The sequence below is a fragment of the Astatotilapia calliptera genome, chromosome 7 (assembly GCF_900246225.1).
Source record: "Astatotilapia calliptera chromosome 7, fAstCal1.2, whole genome shotgun sequence".
NCBI lineage: Eukaryota > Metazoa > Chordata > Actinopteri > Cichliformes > Cichlidae > Astatotilapia > Astatotilapia calliptera.
The window spans coordinates 10,014,668-10,031,376 of NC_039308.1; the positions used below are offsets into that span (position 1 = coordinate 10,014,668).

Sequence of the window (16,709 nt, forward strand, 5' to 3'; positions counted from 1 at the left end):
CACTAATAGACCCTGTATGGTCATGCATTCCATTAAGTATATTTTGTCTTAAGTTTGTTTTCCGTTTGCCAAAACTAATAATATATCCACCATATGGACAGAAGTACAGTTTTGGAATTCAGGTGATTTCAGTCCCATTGGCACAAGTGTATTAAATCAAGCGCTTAGATATTTAGTTTGGCTTTACAAACAATGGTGAAAAAGTGAGTTGTTCTAAAGAGCTACCTAAGTTACAGTTAACGTTCTCTACTGGCATTCTCTACTGGTCAAACCTCCACTAGCATTAACATCAGCACAAAAACCGTGTGCCAGGAGCTTCATGGCGTGGGTTTCAGTTGCTGACAAGGTCCTGTAAGTTATATTGTTTGCTTACTATGGAGGTCACTTGTTAACCAAGCCAGTTCGCTAGTGTTAGCATTAGCTGATAACCTCCACCCTCTCACACACCACACATATGGTCACATCTAGTTTTAAAAGACTAAGATGGCAAAGACAAAAATAACAGACTCTAGATTTCAAGACATGAATCCAAAAACTAATGTGTGAAATCAAGAGTAGCTTTCAGAAAGTAACGCATAAAACACAAGAGCTCAATTTGTCAACTTCATGCAACTCTCAGCAGGAAAACCATAAAATGTCAAACTACACCTGAATAAGTTAATAATCTGCTCATTTTGATATGTGGGTTCAAATGACTAGGGTACAAGTGAAACATCGGTAAAGTAATTTGATTCTGTGTCTTCCAGGTGTTCTGGTAAAACTCTTATAAGCATATGAAAGAAAGAACAAACACTTTCATTAGTTTTACAAGATGATTGCATTCTGCCCAGCAAAAATCAGGTTTAGACTGACAAAGCACAGTTTTGTAGCACTGATTCAGTTTAAGGAAGGCCCCTAAGTCATTCTGCATCTGAGTCAGCACTGCTGGAGTTTGAGAAATATGGTCCAAGTAAGAGAGCTGCTGCAGAATGTGTGACCCCTTCATATGGTCATATACATATTCATAAGTTTTTGATTTATTTTTCATACTAGTCTTCAAAGCATCCCGAATGTCCCTCTGTGAATCTCACTTTCTCCTCTACGCCTGCCTGTCTGCTTAATTTATCTGGAATACATTAAATTCAACATTTCAGACATTTATTAATGTCTCTGTTAGGAATAAAGTATGGCTCTGCTTTTTCAGTGTCATGGTCCTGAGTCCTTACTGAGTGATTTTGTGTTTAGTGTATTTAGTATTTATTTATTTATTGTCATTGTCAAGAACAATGAAATTGCGTGTATTTATTGATGTTATTATTATTATTTATGGGCTGTTTTGGGATGGTTTGCGTTTTGGGGTTTTGGATACTGGGTTTCTGGCTTTGTGCTCCCCCTGTTGGTCCCTGGTGTTAGTGTTCCCCTGTCTGTCAGGCCCAGCTGTGTCTCCCACTGTGTGATTTCCCAGTGTCCCTCTGTGTATTTATAGTGTGTGTCTGCCTCTGTTCCTGGTTGCGTCGTCTGTGTTCATCCTCTGTGTCACCCTGCGTGCTCTTCCTGCTGTCCTCCCTTCATGTTCAGGTTTGCTACTCTTTGGTTTAGTTTCTCCCAGTTTAGTTCATCCTTAGTTCTGTTTTGCCATCCCCACTTTATGTTCGGTATTCTTAATAAATCACCCTCACATCTGAATAAGCGCTGCATTTGAGTCGTCCTTCCACACATCACACGGCTGCTGCCCCAGTCATGACACTCAGCTTGGAACTTTTGCTTCCTGATCCCCTTCTTTCTGCTTCTTGTTTGTAATCCTTACAAACTTACTTTCCCAGTGCTAGCTTCCATAATGATCTGGTAATTGATTTTGAATCTTCTCTCCCTTTTCACCCTTTTCCCTGTCTTGTGATCTGTGTTTGTGAATGGTAGGGCTGCCTTCAGCTCTCCCAGCATTTCTCCAATTAGAGTACACATCTGTTGGTCATCAGCACATTATTCTGCAGCATATCTGCCCTCTCCTGCTATTGTCTGACAAATCGTTGTGCCAGTTGCAGTAGTTTTGCTGGTGCTAGTGATTTGCACGGTTTAGTTTGCTCCACGTATCTTTTGTTCTGATCCAATTTTTTCTCTGTTTAGACCTGCCCAGCATGGGTCAAGCGTCCAACCTTTGGCTCCACTCCACACTTATACTCCCTCAGCCATTAGTCAATTCTGTCTTCCTTTCTGCCTGCCTGCCAGCTCTGCCCGTCCTGCTCTCCATTCCCGAGCCATCCCAGCCTGTTAGCTCCATCTCCAATGATGCATCTTGTCCTCACCCAACTACTTAAGTTTTCTGATTAAAATCCTGTTTTGAATCATAGCCAAACAGAGTCAGTTTATCTTGCTTTTTATTTCCAGAAATACTTATTCAACATGACACTTATGACTTAAGTAAATATGTTAAAAAACAAACAAACAAACTGGCAGATATGATGAATAACTATAGGACGCATCCTTTTAGCCCTGAAAGCTGCATGGCTCCATACAGTGGGGCAAAAAAGTATTTAGTCAGCCACCGATTGTGCAAGTTCCCCCACTTAAAATGATGACAGAGGTCAGTAATTTGCACCAGAGGTACACTTCAACTGTGAGAGACAGAATGTGAAAAAAAAATCCATGAATCCACATGGTAGGATTTGTAAAGAATTTATTCGTAAATTAGGGTGGAAAATAAGTATTTGGTCACCTCAAACAAGGAAAATCTCTGGCTCTCACAGACCTGTAACGTCTTCTGTAAGAAGCTTTTCTGTCCCCCACTCGTTACCTGTACGAATGGCACCTGTTTGAACTCATCATCTGTATAAAAGACACCTGTCCACAGCCTCAAACAGTCAGACTCCAAACTCCGCCATGGCCAAGACCAAAGAGCTTTCGAAGGACACCAGGAAAAGTATTGTAGACCTGCACCAGACTGGGAAGAGTGAATCTACAATAGGCAAGCAGCTTGGTGTGAAAAAATCAACTGTGGGAGCAATCATCAGAAAATGGAAGACATACAAGACCACTGATAATCTCCCTCGATCTGGGGCTCCACGCAAGATCTCATCCCGTGGGGTCAAAATGATCATGAGAACGGTGAGCAAAGATCCCAGATCCACACGGGGGGACCTGGTGAATGACCTGCAGAGAGCTGGGACCAAAGTAACAAAGGTCACCATCAGTAACACACTACAACGGCAGGGAATCAAATCCCGCAGTGCCAGACGTGTTCCGCTGCTGAAGCCAGTGCATGTCCAGGCCCGTCTGAAGTTTGCCAGAGAGCACATGGATGATACAGCAGAGGATTGGGTGAATGTCATGTGGTCAGATGAAACCAAAGTAGAACTTTTTGGTATAAACTCAACTCGTCGTGTTTGGAGGAAGAAGAATACTGAGTTGCATCCCAAGAACACCATACCTACTGTGAAGCATGGGGGTGGAAACATCATGCTATGGGGCTGTTTTTCTGCCAAGGGGACAGGACGACTGATCCGTGTTAAGGACAGAATGAATGGGGCCATGTATCGTGAGATTTTGAGCCAAAACCTCCTTCCATCAGTGAGAACTTTGAAGATGAAACGAGGCTGGGTCTTCCAACATGACAATGATCCAAAACACACCGCCCGGGCAACAAAGGAGTGGCTCCGTAAGAAGCATTTGAAAGTCCTGGAGTGGCCTAGCCAGTCTCCAGACCTCAACCCCATAGAAAATCTGTGGCGGGAGTTGAAAGTCCATGTTGCTCGGCGACAGCCCCAAAACATCACTGCTCTCGAAGATCTGCATGGAGGAATGGGCCAAAATACCAGCTACTGTGTGTGCAAACCTGGTAAAGACCTATAGTAAACGTTTGACCTCTGTTATTGCCAACAAAGGTTATGTTACAAAGTATTGAGTTGTATTTTTGTTATTGACCAAATACTTATTTTCCACCCTGATTTACGAATAAATTCTTTACAAATCCTACCATGTGGATTCATGGATTTTTTTTTCACATTCTGTCTCTCACAGTTGAAGTGTACCTCTGGTGCAAATTACTGACCTCTGTCATCATTTTAGGTGGGGGAACTTGCACAATCGGTGGCTGACTAAATACTTTTTTGCCCCACTGTATATGGAAATGTCAATCAGTTAATTCACCTTTTAGTTGGATTTCAATTAAATCTCGATCAGACAGAGGATAAACATTGCTCAGCATCATTCAATAATTTAATGGAATTAATTCATCTTTTTTTTAAACAAGCAAAAAGTGAAACGAGCAAATCTGTCTGTTAACTCAGACTGAACTCAGTGACTGCATTCATCTGACATTTTATTAGAAGAAGAAGAAACCCATAATATTTGCTCTTTCTTGATTACATGTGTTTAATGTATTTATTATTCTAATAATCATCATTATTATCATTATTATTACACATCAGGTCACCTTATTTAATTATTTAACATAAGTGAAATCAGGAAACAGTTAAAACAGGAACAACTCACATTTTTACATTAAACCAACTTAAAATGATTGACAATGTATTAAGTTTAGCACAACCAGCATTTTTACATTGTTACCCTTATATTGAAACACTAACACAACATTATGTCCAGGCAGCCATGGCTGTTAGAGGTTTCTGGCACAAATTCACCTGCTGCCAATGTGCACAGTAGACAGGATGAAGTTGTTCTTTAGACTTCTTTTAAGATTAGGCTTAAAAGAAGAACTTTCCTTTTTGCTAAAGCATATAGTTAGGGCTGGATCAGGTGACCCTGAACCCCCCCTTAGTAATGCTGCAATAGGTGTATAGAATCGTACTTGTTATTAAGCTCTGTCTCTCTTCCACAGCATGTCTTCTATCCTGTCTTCCTTCTCTCATCCCAACTGGTTGCAGCTGATGGCCCCGCCCCTCCCTGAGCCTGGTTCTGCCGGAGGTTTCTTCCTGTTAAAAGGGAGTTTTTCCTTCCCACTGTCGCCAAAGTGCTTGGTCATAGGGGGCCATTTGATTATTGTTTTTTTTCTTTGTATGCATTATTGTAGGGTCTGCCTTACAATATAAAGTGCCTTGAGGCGACTGTTCTTTAGATTTAGATTTATTTAAATAAAATTGAATTGAATTGAAATGAACTTCAAGTGTTGCTGGAACTCTGATCACAGTTCTTGGTCCCCGACTTTTTCCCACCAGGAGGCTAACCTTTATGGTTTTGAGAGTCTCCTCTGGTGAAACACTTCTGTGATTCTCTCAGTTGGGTCAAGATGACAATAACAATAATACTGTTAAAATGACTCTTGGTTTAATGTTGGTGGGAGGTCAGTATTGTGCGTGTTAGCTGCCCAGCATGACTGCATTCATGTGATATTTTATTAGAAAATGAAACCTATAAGAGTGGGTTTTTGCTCTTTCCTGAGTGCATGTGGTTAATTTATTATTTTATTTAGTTGAATAACCTGTGCAAAGATATTCTGCGCAGTCAATAAATCTCGGGTAAAAAACACAACACATTCATGCTATTTGTGCTAGAAAGACCTCATAAACCTGCACCTGTGTTCTCTGATCCAGCCTATCTACTTTCTTATTCCCTTTTTTTAACACCTTTAAGCTGCGTCTCTATCCCACTCCTTTACACTTCCATTTTTAGATTTCATTGGCTCTGGCTTCTTCTGTTTTTATTGCATCTCTTGTCTTTTTTCACATGCCACTTGGGGATCAAAAGACAGTGTATGTGATTGAGTTACCTACTTCTCATAACAGCTCATTGTCAGCCAGCCACTCACTGCTGACAAGTATCCACTACAAATAAAATGCACATGCTAATTCAGCTCCCCAACTGCAATGTCAAATTATCTTTACATCTCTCATGTAGTACGTGATCCTATTATGATCCCCTTTGTGCCGATACAACTCACGGAGGTGTCTTTGTGCTGAGAGGAGGCGTGATTGCTTTGATAGAACAGTGAATGGGCAGGGGAGATGATGGGTAATAAAATCTTTCTCCAGGAGGAAAATAGAAGTTATAGGTGGAGGGGTGAAATTATGTAAAGGTGAAGTGGAGCATGACCTTGTTATGAAAAACTGCTGTTAAGATGCAAGAGAGGTGTACCACAGAGAGTCTGAGTGTTCACAAGGTGATGGTATACTCAGCTGTAAAACAAGAAGAAACAGTTGAGGAGAGGCAGCGAATGGTGGTGGTAGAAAAATTAAGGGAAATTCGCATTCCATTTCATTTTCATTACACTTGCCATGTCTTTATTCGAGTCTCGGAACAAAAGGCCAGGTTTATTAGAACCTCATTTCAGAAGCTTTCTGTGTCTAGAGACGTATTTATCAAACAGATCCAATAGACTGTAATGCCCAGTTTACATGTAATCAGTTAAGTGTGTCTAAGATTGGATGCAAACAACAGGAGGAATTTTAATGCGTTTGGTTGGTGGAACATTTTGCAGCATTTACTAAGAGGGAGGCAATCTGTGAGGGTCTGATTTTCTGGGAACGATTTCAGCCACAGCTTATGTAACGGACAGCTGTTCTCAGGTGGAGATTATTTATAATAATAGTACTTTAAAAGGGAATACTTTTCCAACATTTCCATCAACATCACATACAAAATCTCTGTTCTTTACTTTCTGAGCAGATCCTGTATTGAAGAAAACCGTGCATATGTAATCAGTACTTATCATTATTCATGAAGTCATACTGCACACATACTGATAGAGAGGCTCGTCATTTGACCAGCAGATTCTTCAAACCCTGAGCAAAGAAATTTGTTCTCCAAGGTAATAAAAAGCAAGGGTGAAGACAGGCATTCTGTTACGCAGGACTGCAGGTAGGGAACCTTCAAAACTCAAACACTTCTTTCCTCTTGGATTACACATTTGTTACATTTTCATATTAGACTAAACGTGTGTGCAAAGGTCCATGCAAGGTCCATGCATTCAGTGGGATCCCACCTCTTTATAAGGCCTCTATTCTACAGACTCTTTGCATGTCAGTTTTGCACTTTGTATTTTGCACGAATGAAAGAAAGAAGGTCTCTTGTTCAGCACAGTGTGCTGTCTCATCTATATACCGTATACAGTTAGAAGCAATCCTGTAAATCTAGTTGTGAATCTACAATGGTCTGACTCCACAGCAGTTTTTACGACTTCATTTTCAGATTAGTTTCCTCAGGAGCTTTTTGTTATTATGTTACAAAGACCCTCTTCTTCAGTATTAGATCGTAAATAACAGGCTTATCACTGATAATCACAACAGTAGGCCCTCTGCTTTTACACAAAGTGTTGATAAGTCTCCATCCTTCCATCCATCCATAATATTTTCACCTGTGAGCACCATGACTGCAGCAGGGGAAAAAGAATTTAAAAAAATGTGCTGAAATGAATGAAAAATGCTCAGTCAGGTTTTTCACTTAATCAAGTGCGCATGTTTTAACTGTTCCTGAAATGAGATCTAAGTATGCTCAGGGTGCTTTCAGCTATTGTGGTCACTCAAAACCTTTTTAATTTACTCAGGCCTAGGGATGGGTATCGAAAACCGGTTCTTGTTGAGAACCGGTTCCCACTGTTTCAATTCCTTGGAATTGTTTCCCATTTTTGCAAACGATTCCCTTATCGATTCCATTCGCCCCGAATGACGTCACCGCGTTGCGGAGCGTCATTTACCTGGCGGGAAACACGGCGCGTAAGTGGCTCAAACGCTCAAAAGTTTGGTTATACTTTACGAGAACGGATGACAACAGGGCAACTTGCAATACTTGCAAAGTAGATATTTCATTTAAGAGAGGAAACACTACGAATATGCAAAAGCATTTGCTCACAAAACACGCGATGACCTTAAATGAATGTCATGTTTTTAATTCCGCTCCGGACTCGTGAATCTCAACCCAGCAGCAGCGGTAACGTTTGCACGTCCTCTCCCGTTAATGCGGCAGGTAAATAATCAACTAACAGTGCATATTGTGTTAGCGTGTTCTGCCTTATTACAAAACCTGCCATTACTGTGCATTTAGGTGACCATGATGAGAGAGACAGACAGAGTCTGGCTGGCTCATATGCTGGCAGTTCTCGCTGCAGTCTACCGTTAGCGTCTCCTTTCAGGCCAGGATAGACGAATGTCACCGAGCAGTGACTAAGTTTGTGGTAAAAGGCTGCCGCAGCAGATGCCCCCGATTTTCGGTAAGTGAATGTGTTTAATTGTAGGCAGGGACATTACTGGATATTCTTGTGTAATTGCTACTGAATAATTTATGTTATACTTTGTTATTGCTACAGAAGAATATTTATTTTATTATTTTACATTTACAATTTTTTTTCCTGGGGACCCTGTGACACCCATTGAAGAGCCGTAGGCTGGATCTCTTAAGATCTCACTGTTGGGTTTGTAAGGCCATGTTACTCCTAAATTTCTATCTTGTTCAAAGAGAAGATATAAAAGAAAGTTCTAAGCTATTCAACCTTAGTGTTCTCCTTTTTTAAAAAGAATTGATAAGAGAATCGATAAAGAATCGAATCGTTAAACAGAATCAAAAATGGAATCGGAATCGTGAAAATCTTATCAATACCCATCCCTACTCAGGCCTACAGTCAAAATGTGCATTTGTGTTTGCTTTTGTTTTGTTTTATTTTGCTTTATTATATTTTTGCTGTTTTTACTGTCTTAATACATCATAAACCTACACAGGTTTTTATGTTTTTATCTTCTGTGTTAAGCACATTGACTTTGCAGTTCAAATGCACTATTAAAATAAAATTGCCATTGCATTTTGTAATAGGCTAAACGTGTAGCTAAAGTCAGCTTCATTACTGTCATTTTAATCAGCACATCTAAGAAGTAATTGTGTCGTACTTGGATTGTATGCTGTGCATTAATCTTTACCGTTCTTTGGGCTCAACAGTGGCGTGTCTAGAAATTTTTTGTTGGGGGGGCCAGGTAGGGGCACAGATTTGGAGAAGGGTGGCAGATGTAATTGGCAGATAAAGTTTAAAAAATTCTACCAACCGTTAATCAAAGGAGCTTGCAAGCTCCTTTGACTACGATGACCTGGATGACTGAGAACCTTCACAGACCTACCAACCGTTAACCATAATTCAATAACCCTATAAACCTAATAACCGAATGCGCTTTTAACTCTTATTCGAATGAGATTTTAACCACTATGGTGCAAAGTTTTTAGATACTGTGTTGATAAAGTACAAGAGATACAATCAGTGCTTTGTCAGTGTTTACTCAGTATTCAAGGACAGCAATATTTGCATAGTATTTTTACTGACATATAGTGCACATATGTTTTGGGCAAAAACATTTTTGAATATTAAAATACGAACATTTGTAACAAACAATTGACAAATTAGCCAATTCCAATGTAAAACTTTATCTGCCTGTTAAAAAAAAGAAGATAATCTTCTCACAAACTGGTGATTTTGAAACAGGAAAAAAGTGGGGAAACAACTGAAAAGACTAACATTTGAATGAAACCTGAAAGCAAGTAAATACTTTCTATGCTGCCTTATGGTAAACTTTGGTAATATTGATCAAGAACAACACTGGCTGATGATGAAATACAGTCAGCTGGCATGGTGACACTGCCAGTATTAACCTGCAGGGCTGGACTGGGACAGAAAATCGGGCATTTTGACTACAGACCGGCCCACCAGGTATTAAAGCCATAAAGCCTTTGAATGAAAACAAATGCTGTTGTGACAGTCCCATATGGAAAAGAAATAGTAAAAACTTACATGATTTACTCATGAAAGTGGCCACTTTCTTATTACTTTCATATGTTGTTTTAGTATCCAAAACATACAAGATTCATTATATAATCTTTCAAGGGATCTTATATCTGTTTTTACTCTTGTATGCTTTTCATACAAGTTTCACACAAGACAGATACAAACTTTATAAAATTTATATATATCTTTTCCATATGTACACCGTCTTGTTGGTATATGTATGATTTCTATACATTTTACATCAGATAAAAACTTTGGTTGTAAGATTTAGATAATTATTTAATAAAAGCTAGACATTTTAAATGAGAATAAGAAAGAAAGGTATTTCTTTGTGCCCCCCTTTTGCCTGTTAATGCCCTACCTGCCCCCCTGGCAAAACTTTCCTAGACCCGCCCCTGCACAGTTACCAGCTGTCAGCTACATAAAAAAGGATCCTGGTGTTATTTGTCTCTCAGAAACAGTTCATAACTTCCCTTCAACTCATCCATGTCACCTAAAAGGTAAACCTGTTTCTCCATCATCTGTTCAGCTCTGATGATTCAGTAAGGACATCTCCTGGTTTCATCTTCATGTTTTCCTCTCACCACATAACCAAACCGACATCCTCACCAGCAGGTTTACAGCTGTGGCTCCAGCCAACATCAGCTGATACTAGAAATTAATATTAAATAAATTCTAACAAAAGCTGATCAAGCTTAAACGTGCTGCTGTTGTTTAGCGCGACATCTGCTGGTTTCCTTTCTGGCGCAAAGTGGGCGATAAATAAACAAGAGAAAAAAGCCGATCAGCTGATCATTGATCAGTTTCATGATTGAAGTAGCAACAGGAGAGGGAGGGGGGAGAATGAGAGAAGTTCACTATCAGTAACATCATAGCACCCACCCAGCTGTATAAAAACTCCGTCAAGCTGGCTAGAACGCAGTACGAGTTATTGTAACTGACAGTAAAAAGTCAGCACAACAAAAATAAACTCCACCTAAACTTGGTTTATATCTGACCCAGATAGACTGCAGGTCATAACTTCTTACCTGAAGTTCAGTTCACCTGACACTCGGACTGGTGGCTGCCTCGGGGCTCTCCTCCTGCCTCCCCTTCCCTCATCCACCTGCTGGCCTCTGTGGAAGCCCCGCCATAGCCACCACCAAACAACTGAGTTATTTTTACACATCGACCTGCATCTGGCCAATCCACCACCTCTCATTGTTCATGCCATTACAAAAAAAAATAAAAAATAAGTCACCGGGCATATGCCCGGTATGCCCGATGGCCAGTCCAGCTATGTTAACCTGCAACCAAATCTGCAGCTCCATACAGCAATGTTACGACTTAGATTATATCTTATAACTCATAACTCTTATGTTAGCTGCCCTCAGTAGCATACTGTCAGAAATATTCGACGGCTGCAATAATTCTTTAAGTGTAATTTTTTCCTTGGTATTCTAATTTCACCGAAGTTTACTAAACTCAACAAACTTAATATTACTTACCGGGACATTTATTCTGTCCTCATTTTCTTTCACCAAAAAATTGTTTCGTGCAGTGCCGTCTTTCGTGCTTGGCTCTCCTACCTTTGCTAACTTGATGCACATAGCGCAGAAGCCAATGCTGCATTCACTTACACTCGGATATCTGAGCTTCACCGTGAAAACATAATCGTACATTTGATATTTGATTGAATTTTATTGTTTTGCCTTTGGGGTGGCACCTGGGGTGGCCAGTCTGGTTGGGGGGGTGGCCTGTGCCCCCCCAGGCCACCCCGCTGGACACGCCACTGGGGCTCAACTCCATCTTTCAATGCAGTCAGACAGCCCAACACAACACTATTGTTATCCTGATAGTAGCATTCAAACTATTTCCAAGCTGCTGCTCTACACTGCATCAAAGTTGACTGCACAACCACAATAGCATGTGACAAATTTACCATGACTTAACAAATAAGTAAAAAAAACAGTGGCAGTGCTGTGATTTTAAATTTACATTCTAAATTATCACTCGGAGGAAATTAGGTCATTTATATCTATGTCAGAGAGTTCATCCTGATAGCTGAGAAGAAGGCATCACTGTTACTGTGTTTTGTAATGAGGTCAGTGCTTTTGTGAAGTGCAAGAGAAAAGTAGTTGTGGATGAAAGTTTCAATAAAGCACAGTACACGCCACAAGGTCACAAGTTAAAAATGAAACTCAGGATATCTTCTTTAGTAAACAAACTCCAGGTTTCGTTAAAGCATGTATGTTTTTGTAGGTTGATGTAAATGCAGCGTCCTCATTTGGCCATGATGATGTTTAACCGTCAGTTAAACTATGCACACTTTGAACTGAAGAACTGTTTCATTTCATTTTCAAAAAATGGTTTAATGTGTCTAAATGTTTGTGAACTGAATGTGAGTTTTCACATTTAAAAGAACTGACTGTGGGTGTACACAAACTCCACACAAATACTCGCACATGTTTGGAAGCTCTGACATGGTGAGATGAAGCATGCGCTGCATTACCACGAGGACTGCACTAGAGTGGTTTCCTAGCCTGTGTGTTAGCACAAACACCATTATCTCATAGGCAAAAATGTCCCAGCTGGACACTGTTTACTTTGCTTTGTAAAGCAGGCCACCAAACAGCCAAATGGATCCTGTTATACAAGGTGATTACCAGTAGCTATTTTTATGTTTAATTGCCTCGCAATGTTATACTGGAATTTTTTAAAGACTGCAAAGTAAGTATGCCTTCATAAAATGTTTCTATTATTTTTCAAGTTTAATTTTCCTGTTTCTTACCTTTGCCTGTTACTTCTCTTTATAATTGCACATTGTTAAGCGTTTTAAAAGTGTTTCCTGGAGCTGCATTTAAATTTCAAATCAGGGCTCTAAAACTTCTCCCTCGCATGTGGATAGTCTCTTATATAATAACCTTTTTTTGTGTCAGTGGCCATGACAACGGGACAAGTTAGTCAGGGCCCTCGTGGCTACCTAGCAGCAAATTGAGAGCCATAAGTGGCTCGACTGCTGAGGGCAAGAGCGCATTTGTGATTATTACAAAGGTCACCCTTAAACACAGGAAGGCCCTGTGTTAAACTTCCTGAACTTGGGGTATATGTAAACACAAATGCACGAAACATATGCACTGACACACTTACTTTACTTACATACAGATGTATTTATTAAAGAATAGGTGGAAAAAGATAAGATTTACTGGACTGCCCTGGATCCTAGAGGTGCCTCTTCAAGACATTCAAAGAAGTCCAGTTGCTTTCTTTTCCAGGCTCCTAAAACCTGGAAAGGAAAGCAACTGGACTTCTTTGAATGTCCTGAGAACCTACACAGATATGTAACCAATTCAGCTTGTGTGGCTTTAATCACAGATGAAGCAGACTACTAAATGCAGGTAAAAGGGCCCAGATAGTGACGGTTCACCAAACCATCTTCAACCCCAACATGATGCTAAAATGAAAAATGGAATAAAGGACTAAAGGAAGAGGCAGACAAATATAGAAAGATGCAAAAGGTAGGTGGTGCTGGTTAGTTGAGTCACTACCTTGATTAAGACAACTCAACTAAATCCCAGTTGTCTCTCGACAACATAAAAGTGGCAGCACAAGAGTCTTTGTTTCGGTCTTTTAATTGTCCGCACCTTGTAACAAAGTCATAAAGGCCACGATGCCATGCTAAACCGGGACTGATAACATAGTAAATCTTGTACCTGCGAAATTCCTGTCAACATGTTGGCACGCTCATATATTTTTGCCCCCTAAGCACAGGTCACAGCCTTGTTTTATTAATTCATATTTTCACCATCTTCTTTCAGCTGCTTCCTGAATTATCTACCTCTTCTGTATGTCCTCCTTAATGACATCTATGAATCCAATCTGTTGTCTTCCTCTTTTCTCCTGACAGATTCAACTTCACCATCCATTATATATTTATCTATACCTTATCTTGATATCTCCAAACCATCTCAGCCTTTCTTCTTTATCTCAAGCAACTTACCCTGATCTGTCCTGCTGCTATACCTCATTTCTAAAACTGTCCACCCTGGATCACTGTCTACAAAGCTCTTCAGCTCTGTCACCTCCAGGTCTCACTACCGTCTTGTAAATCTTCCCTTTCGCTCTTGCTGCTTTCCTTCTGTCACAAACTGTCCTGCCTGCACTCTCTTCTTCACCTCTCTAGTGTACTGCCCATTGCTTTGGATGGTTGAGTGCAGGTTTTTAAGGTAAGTCATACTTTTGATATTTGTTTTTATTGAGTTCAACTTTTACATCAAAGGGCCTTTCCATTTCATCATCAACTGTATAACACTCTGAACTGTTGATCAATTTTGTCAAAATTTTTACAGCTCACAGGTACATGCAATAAATTAATGCATACATTACATGGGGCGCCTCTGTCAGTGCGCCCCAGCGTGGCTGTGGCTACAAGGTAGCTTGCCATCACCAGTGTATGAATGTGTGTGTGAATGGGTGGATGACTGGATGTGTAAAGCGCTTTGGGGTCCTTAGGGACTAGTAAAGCGCTATACAAATACAGGCCATTTACCATTTACATATTAAGTATTAATGTATAAGAATTTCAGAGACATGCTCAGCAGTCATTTTTACTGTTTACTCTTTAAATCTAAGGTCAACCCAGGGACTGAAGCGTTGTCGACACATGCCCGGTGATTGTAATTTATACTTTTAAACTGCATATTTACAGCTTTACACAATGACACAAATAAGTATACATATTCATGTCTCTGTTCATGCTTTTAGTGGTGCATCTGTACAGAACTTAATGGCTCTAACTGGCATAAATTGATTTTTGATATATAAATACACCACATGGAATAGATTTTTCCAGGGGTCATTTGCTGCTTGTTCTAGTGTAAATGTACTGTAACTTTATACCAAAGCCAGTTAAACCCCTCAGCCTGTTTTATAAGCAAGAATCAATGTAGCAAACGACACCATCTAAACAACAGACATATACGAGCACACCTTAGTGAAGGACGTTCTTATGTCTTTGGTTTATACGAGGGAAAATAGGAAAGGGAAAAGTAACTGTGACTACAATAAATCCACATTGCTATAAGAAAGATTGTTTTTGGCTTTTCAGGCATTCATACTTCTCACCCTGTTATCTCTACTTCACTGCAGGCATACATGTGTTGTTTGCGATATGCTATCTTAGCTGGAGTAGTGTGTGACAATGGTGTCAAATATTTGGGTTTCTGTAACGGAAGATGTTGTGATTTATGACTGAATCCGAATACGGCTTGTAAAGAAGATCGTTTTTTCTATGAGTCACTGATTGTTATCACAAACAAAATCCTACTGAATATGCTGCATGTGTCTTGCACTCCTGATATGCCTGCTATTGTCTCTGTGGGTGTTAGATGTTATAAGATAATGTATGACTCTATTTGTTCTTCTGGAGAATACTCGGTGCCCATAAATTATTCGGTTCCAGACAACAAAACACACACATTTTCTGGGAAATAATTCACAAGTTCACACCCATGAGAGAGACATACAGAGCAGGGCTATTTTTAGAGAGCTCTGGCCATGCATAAGCGCTGTCCACTAGTAATTGCATCATATAGGTATGTCATCAGGAACAGAGTAGTGCGGTGTAAGGACGGTATTGCAGCAGAAAGCGATGCTCGGCCCAAGGCTGTGTGCTGCAGTGTAGAGGACAACGTTTAAGTGTTTAGTCTACTCACTGCACTGGTGGTGCCATCTGTGTCTGTTAGCCTCTGGTGCAGGTCAAACCAGACCGTCTGCAAGGAGAAGCACAACAACAGCAGCAGCAACATGTCAATCTACAAGACCAACGACAGCAACTACTACTACTACTACTACAACTTGAAGCACACATTAGCAGCTCACAATGAGGATTTTCTGGACATGCTGCAGAGACAGGCACAGAAGGAGGACATGTATTTTACAGATTAAGATAGGGAACGAGGAGGAATTGGAGAGAATCACTGAGAGAAGCAGACATGAAAGATGTAAACATGGAAGACAGAAATCCCCAATCCTGTTGAACATCACGGGGAAGAAGATAGACGTGAAAGCATTTAGGGGAGTTGTTGTTTCTTCTTTTAAAAAGTTACTAACCTTCTAGTTCCTTAGTTACAAAGTCTTGCACGGTTCTTTTTCTTTTTTTTACATTTTACACATAAGGAAACAAAAGACGATCTCTCACTTCTAGCTCTCTGACACTAGACAGTCTCTAAAAAAAGCCTGAAAGCAGAGTTTAGTTTCTGACCAAACACTTTTAGGGACGTCCTGTGGCTTCCTGTGCCAGAGACTACTGAGCCTGAAATAGGACAAAAAAGGGTTACCAGTCAAAAAGTCAACACCCCCTGAGCAGTTGAATATTCAAGAAGAAGAAATGCAAACAAAGAGCAGAATGTGTTTTACAGTGTAGCGCTAGCAAGAACTGGTAATAATCCCCTAGGCCCTCAGCTATCTTTTAAAATTTCCACCTGAACGACATCCCCAACTGGAGCGACTATAAAGCCAAAATGAACATCCTTGAGCTCTATGGATGAGAGATACTTGGGAGAGCCTCAGTTCACACCAGCAAGCCAAAATATCTGTACAACTCGGGCAAAAAATAGTTTTTCATTTAAATTTCTACCCAATCACGACTGTGAATCAGAAAATACATAACCTCGTAGCAATGAGCCAGTAAACTTTTTCTCATCCTGTGCATTTTATAAAGGCCAAAAAACAATCAGGCCATACTTTAGATAATGGGCATTGCTCTTACGAGACAGCCATGCTTCAGGGGACGGGTTTAGCAAAAGGTCAATTAAGTGAAAGGCACGATTAAATTAAGTTCAAATATATCCTTCAGGCAAGACAGGAGCAAAGCCAGGTGGCACAATAGTATAGTGACTGTGTACAACGATGGCACAACATTGATTTTCAGTTTTCCCCTCCACTTTCACTGCCTGTGAGCAAGCGTTATATAAACCCGCTCTAATAAATCACAGTAAGCGCTGCAGGTGTCTGTCACCAAGGTGACTGATGACTAGCA

The 16,709-nt window shown here is 40.2% G+C and overlaps 1 protein-coding gene across 1 annotated transcript in view; it reads right to left on the bottom strand.

Moving 5' to 3' along the window:
- The window catches only part of necab2 (N-terminal EF-hand calcium binding protein 2), a 151,684-nt gene that overhangs the window by 31,870 nt on the left and 103,105 nt on the right, over positions 1 to 16,709 (bottom strand). Inside the window, exon 9 of the mRNA XM_026172965.1 lies at positions 15,385 to 15,441. Within this exon, the coding sequence (XP_026028750.1) occupies positions 15,385 to 15,441 (57 nt within the window). The remainder of the gene's footprint in view (positions 1 to 15,384; positions 15,442 to 16,709) is intronic.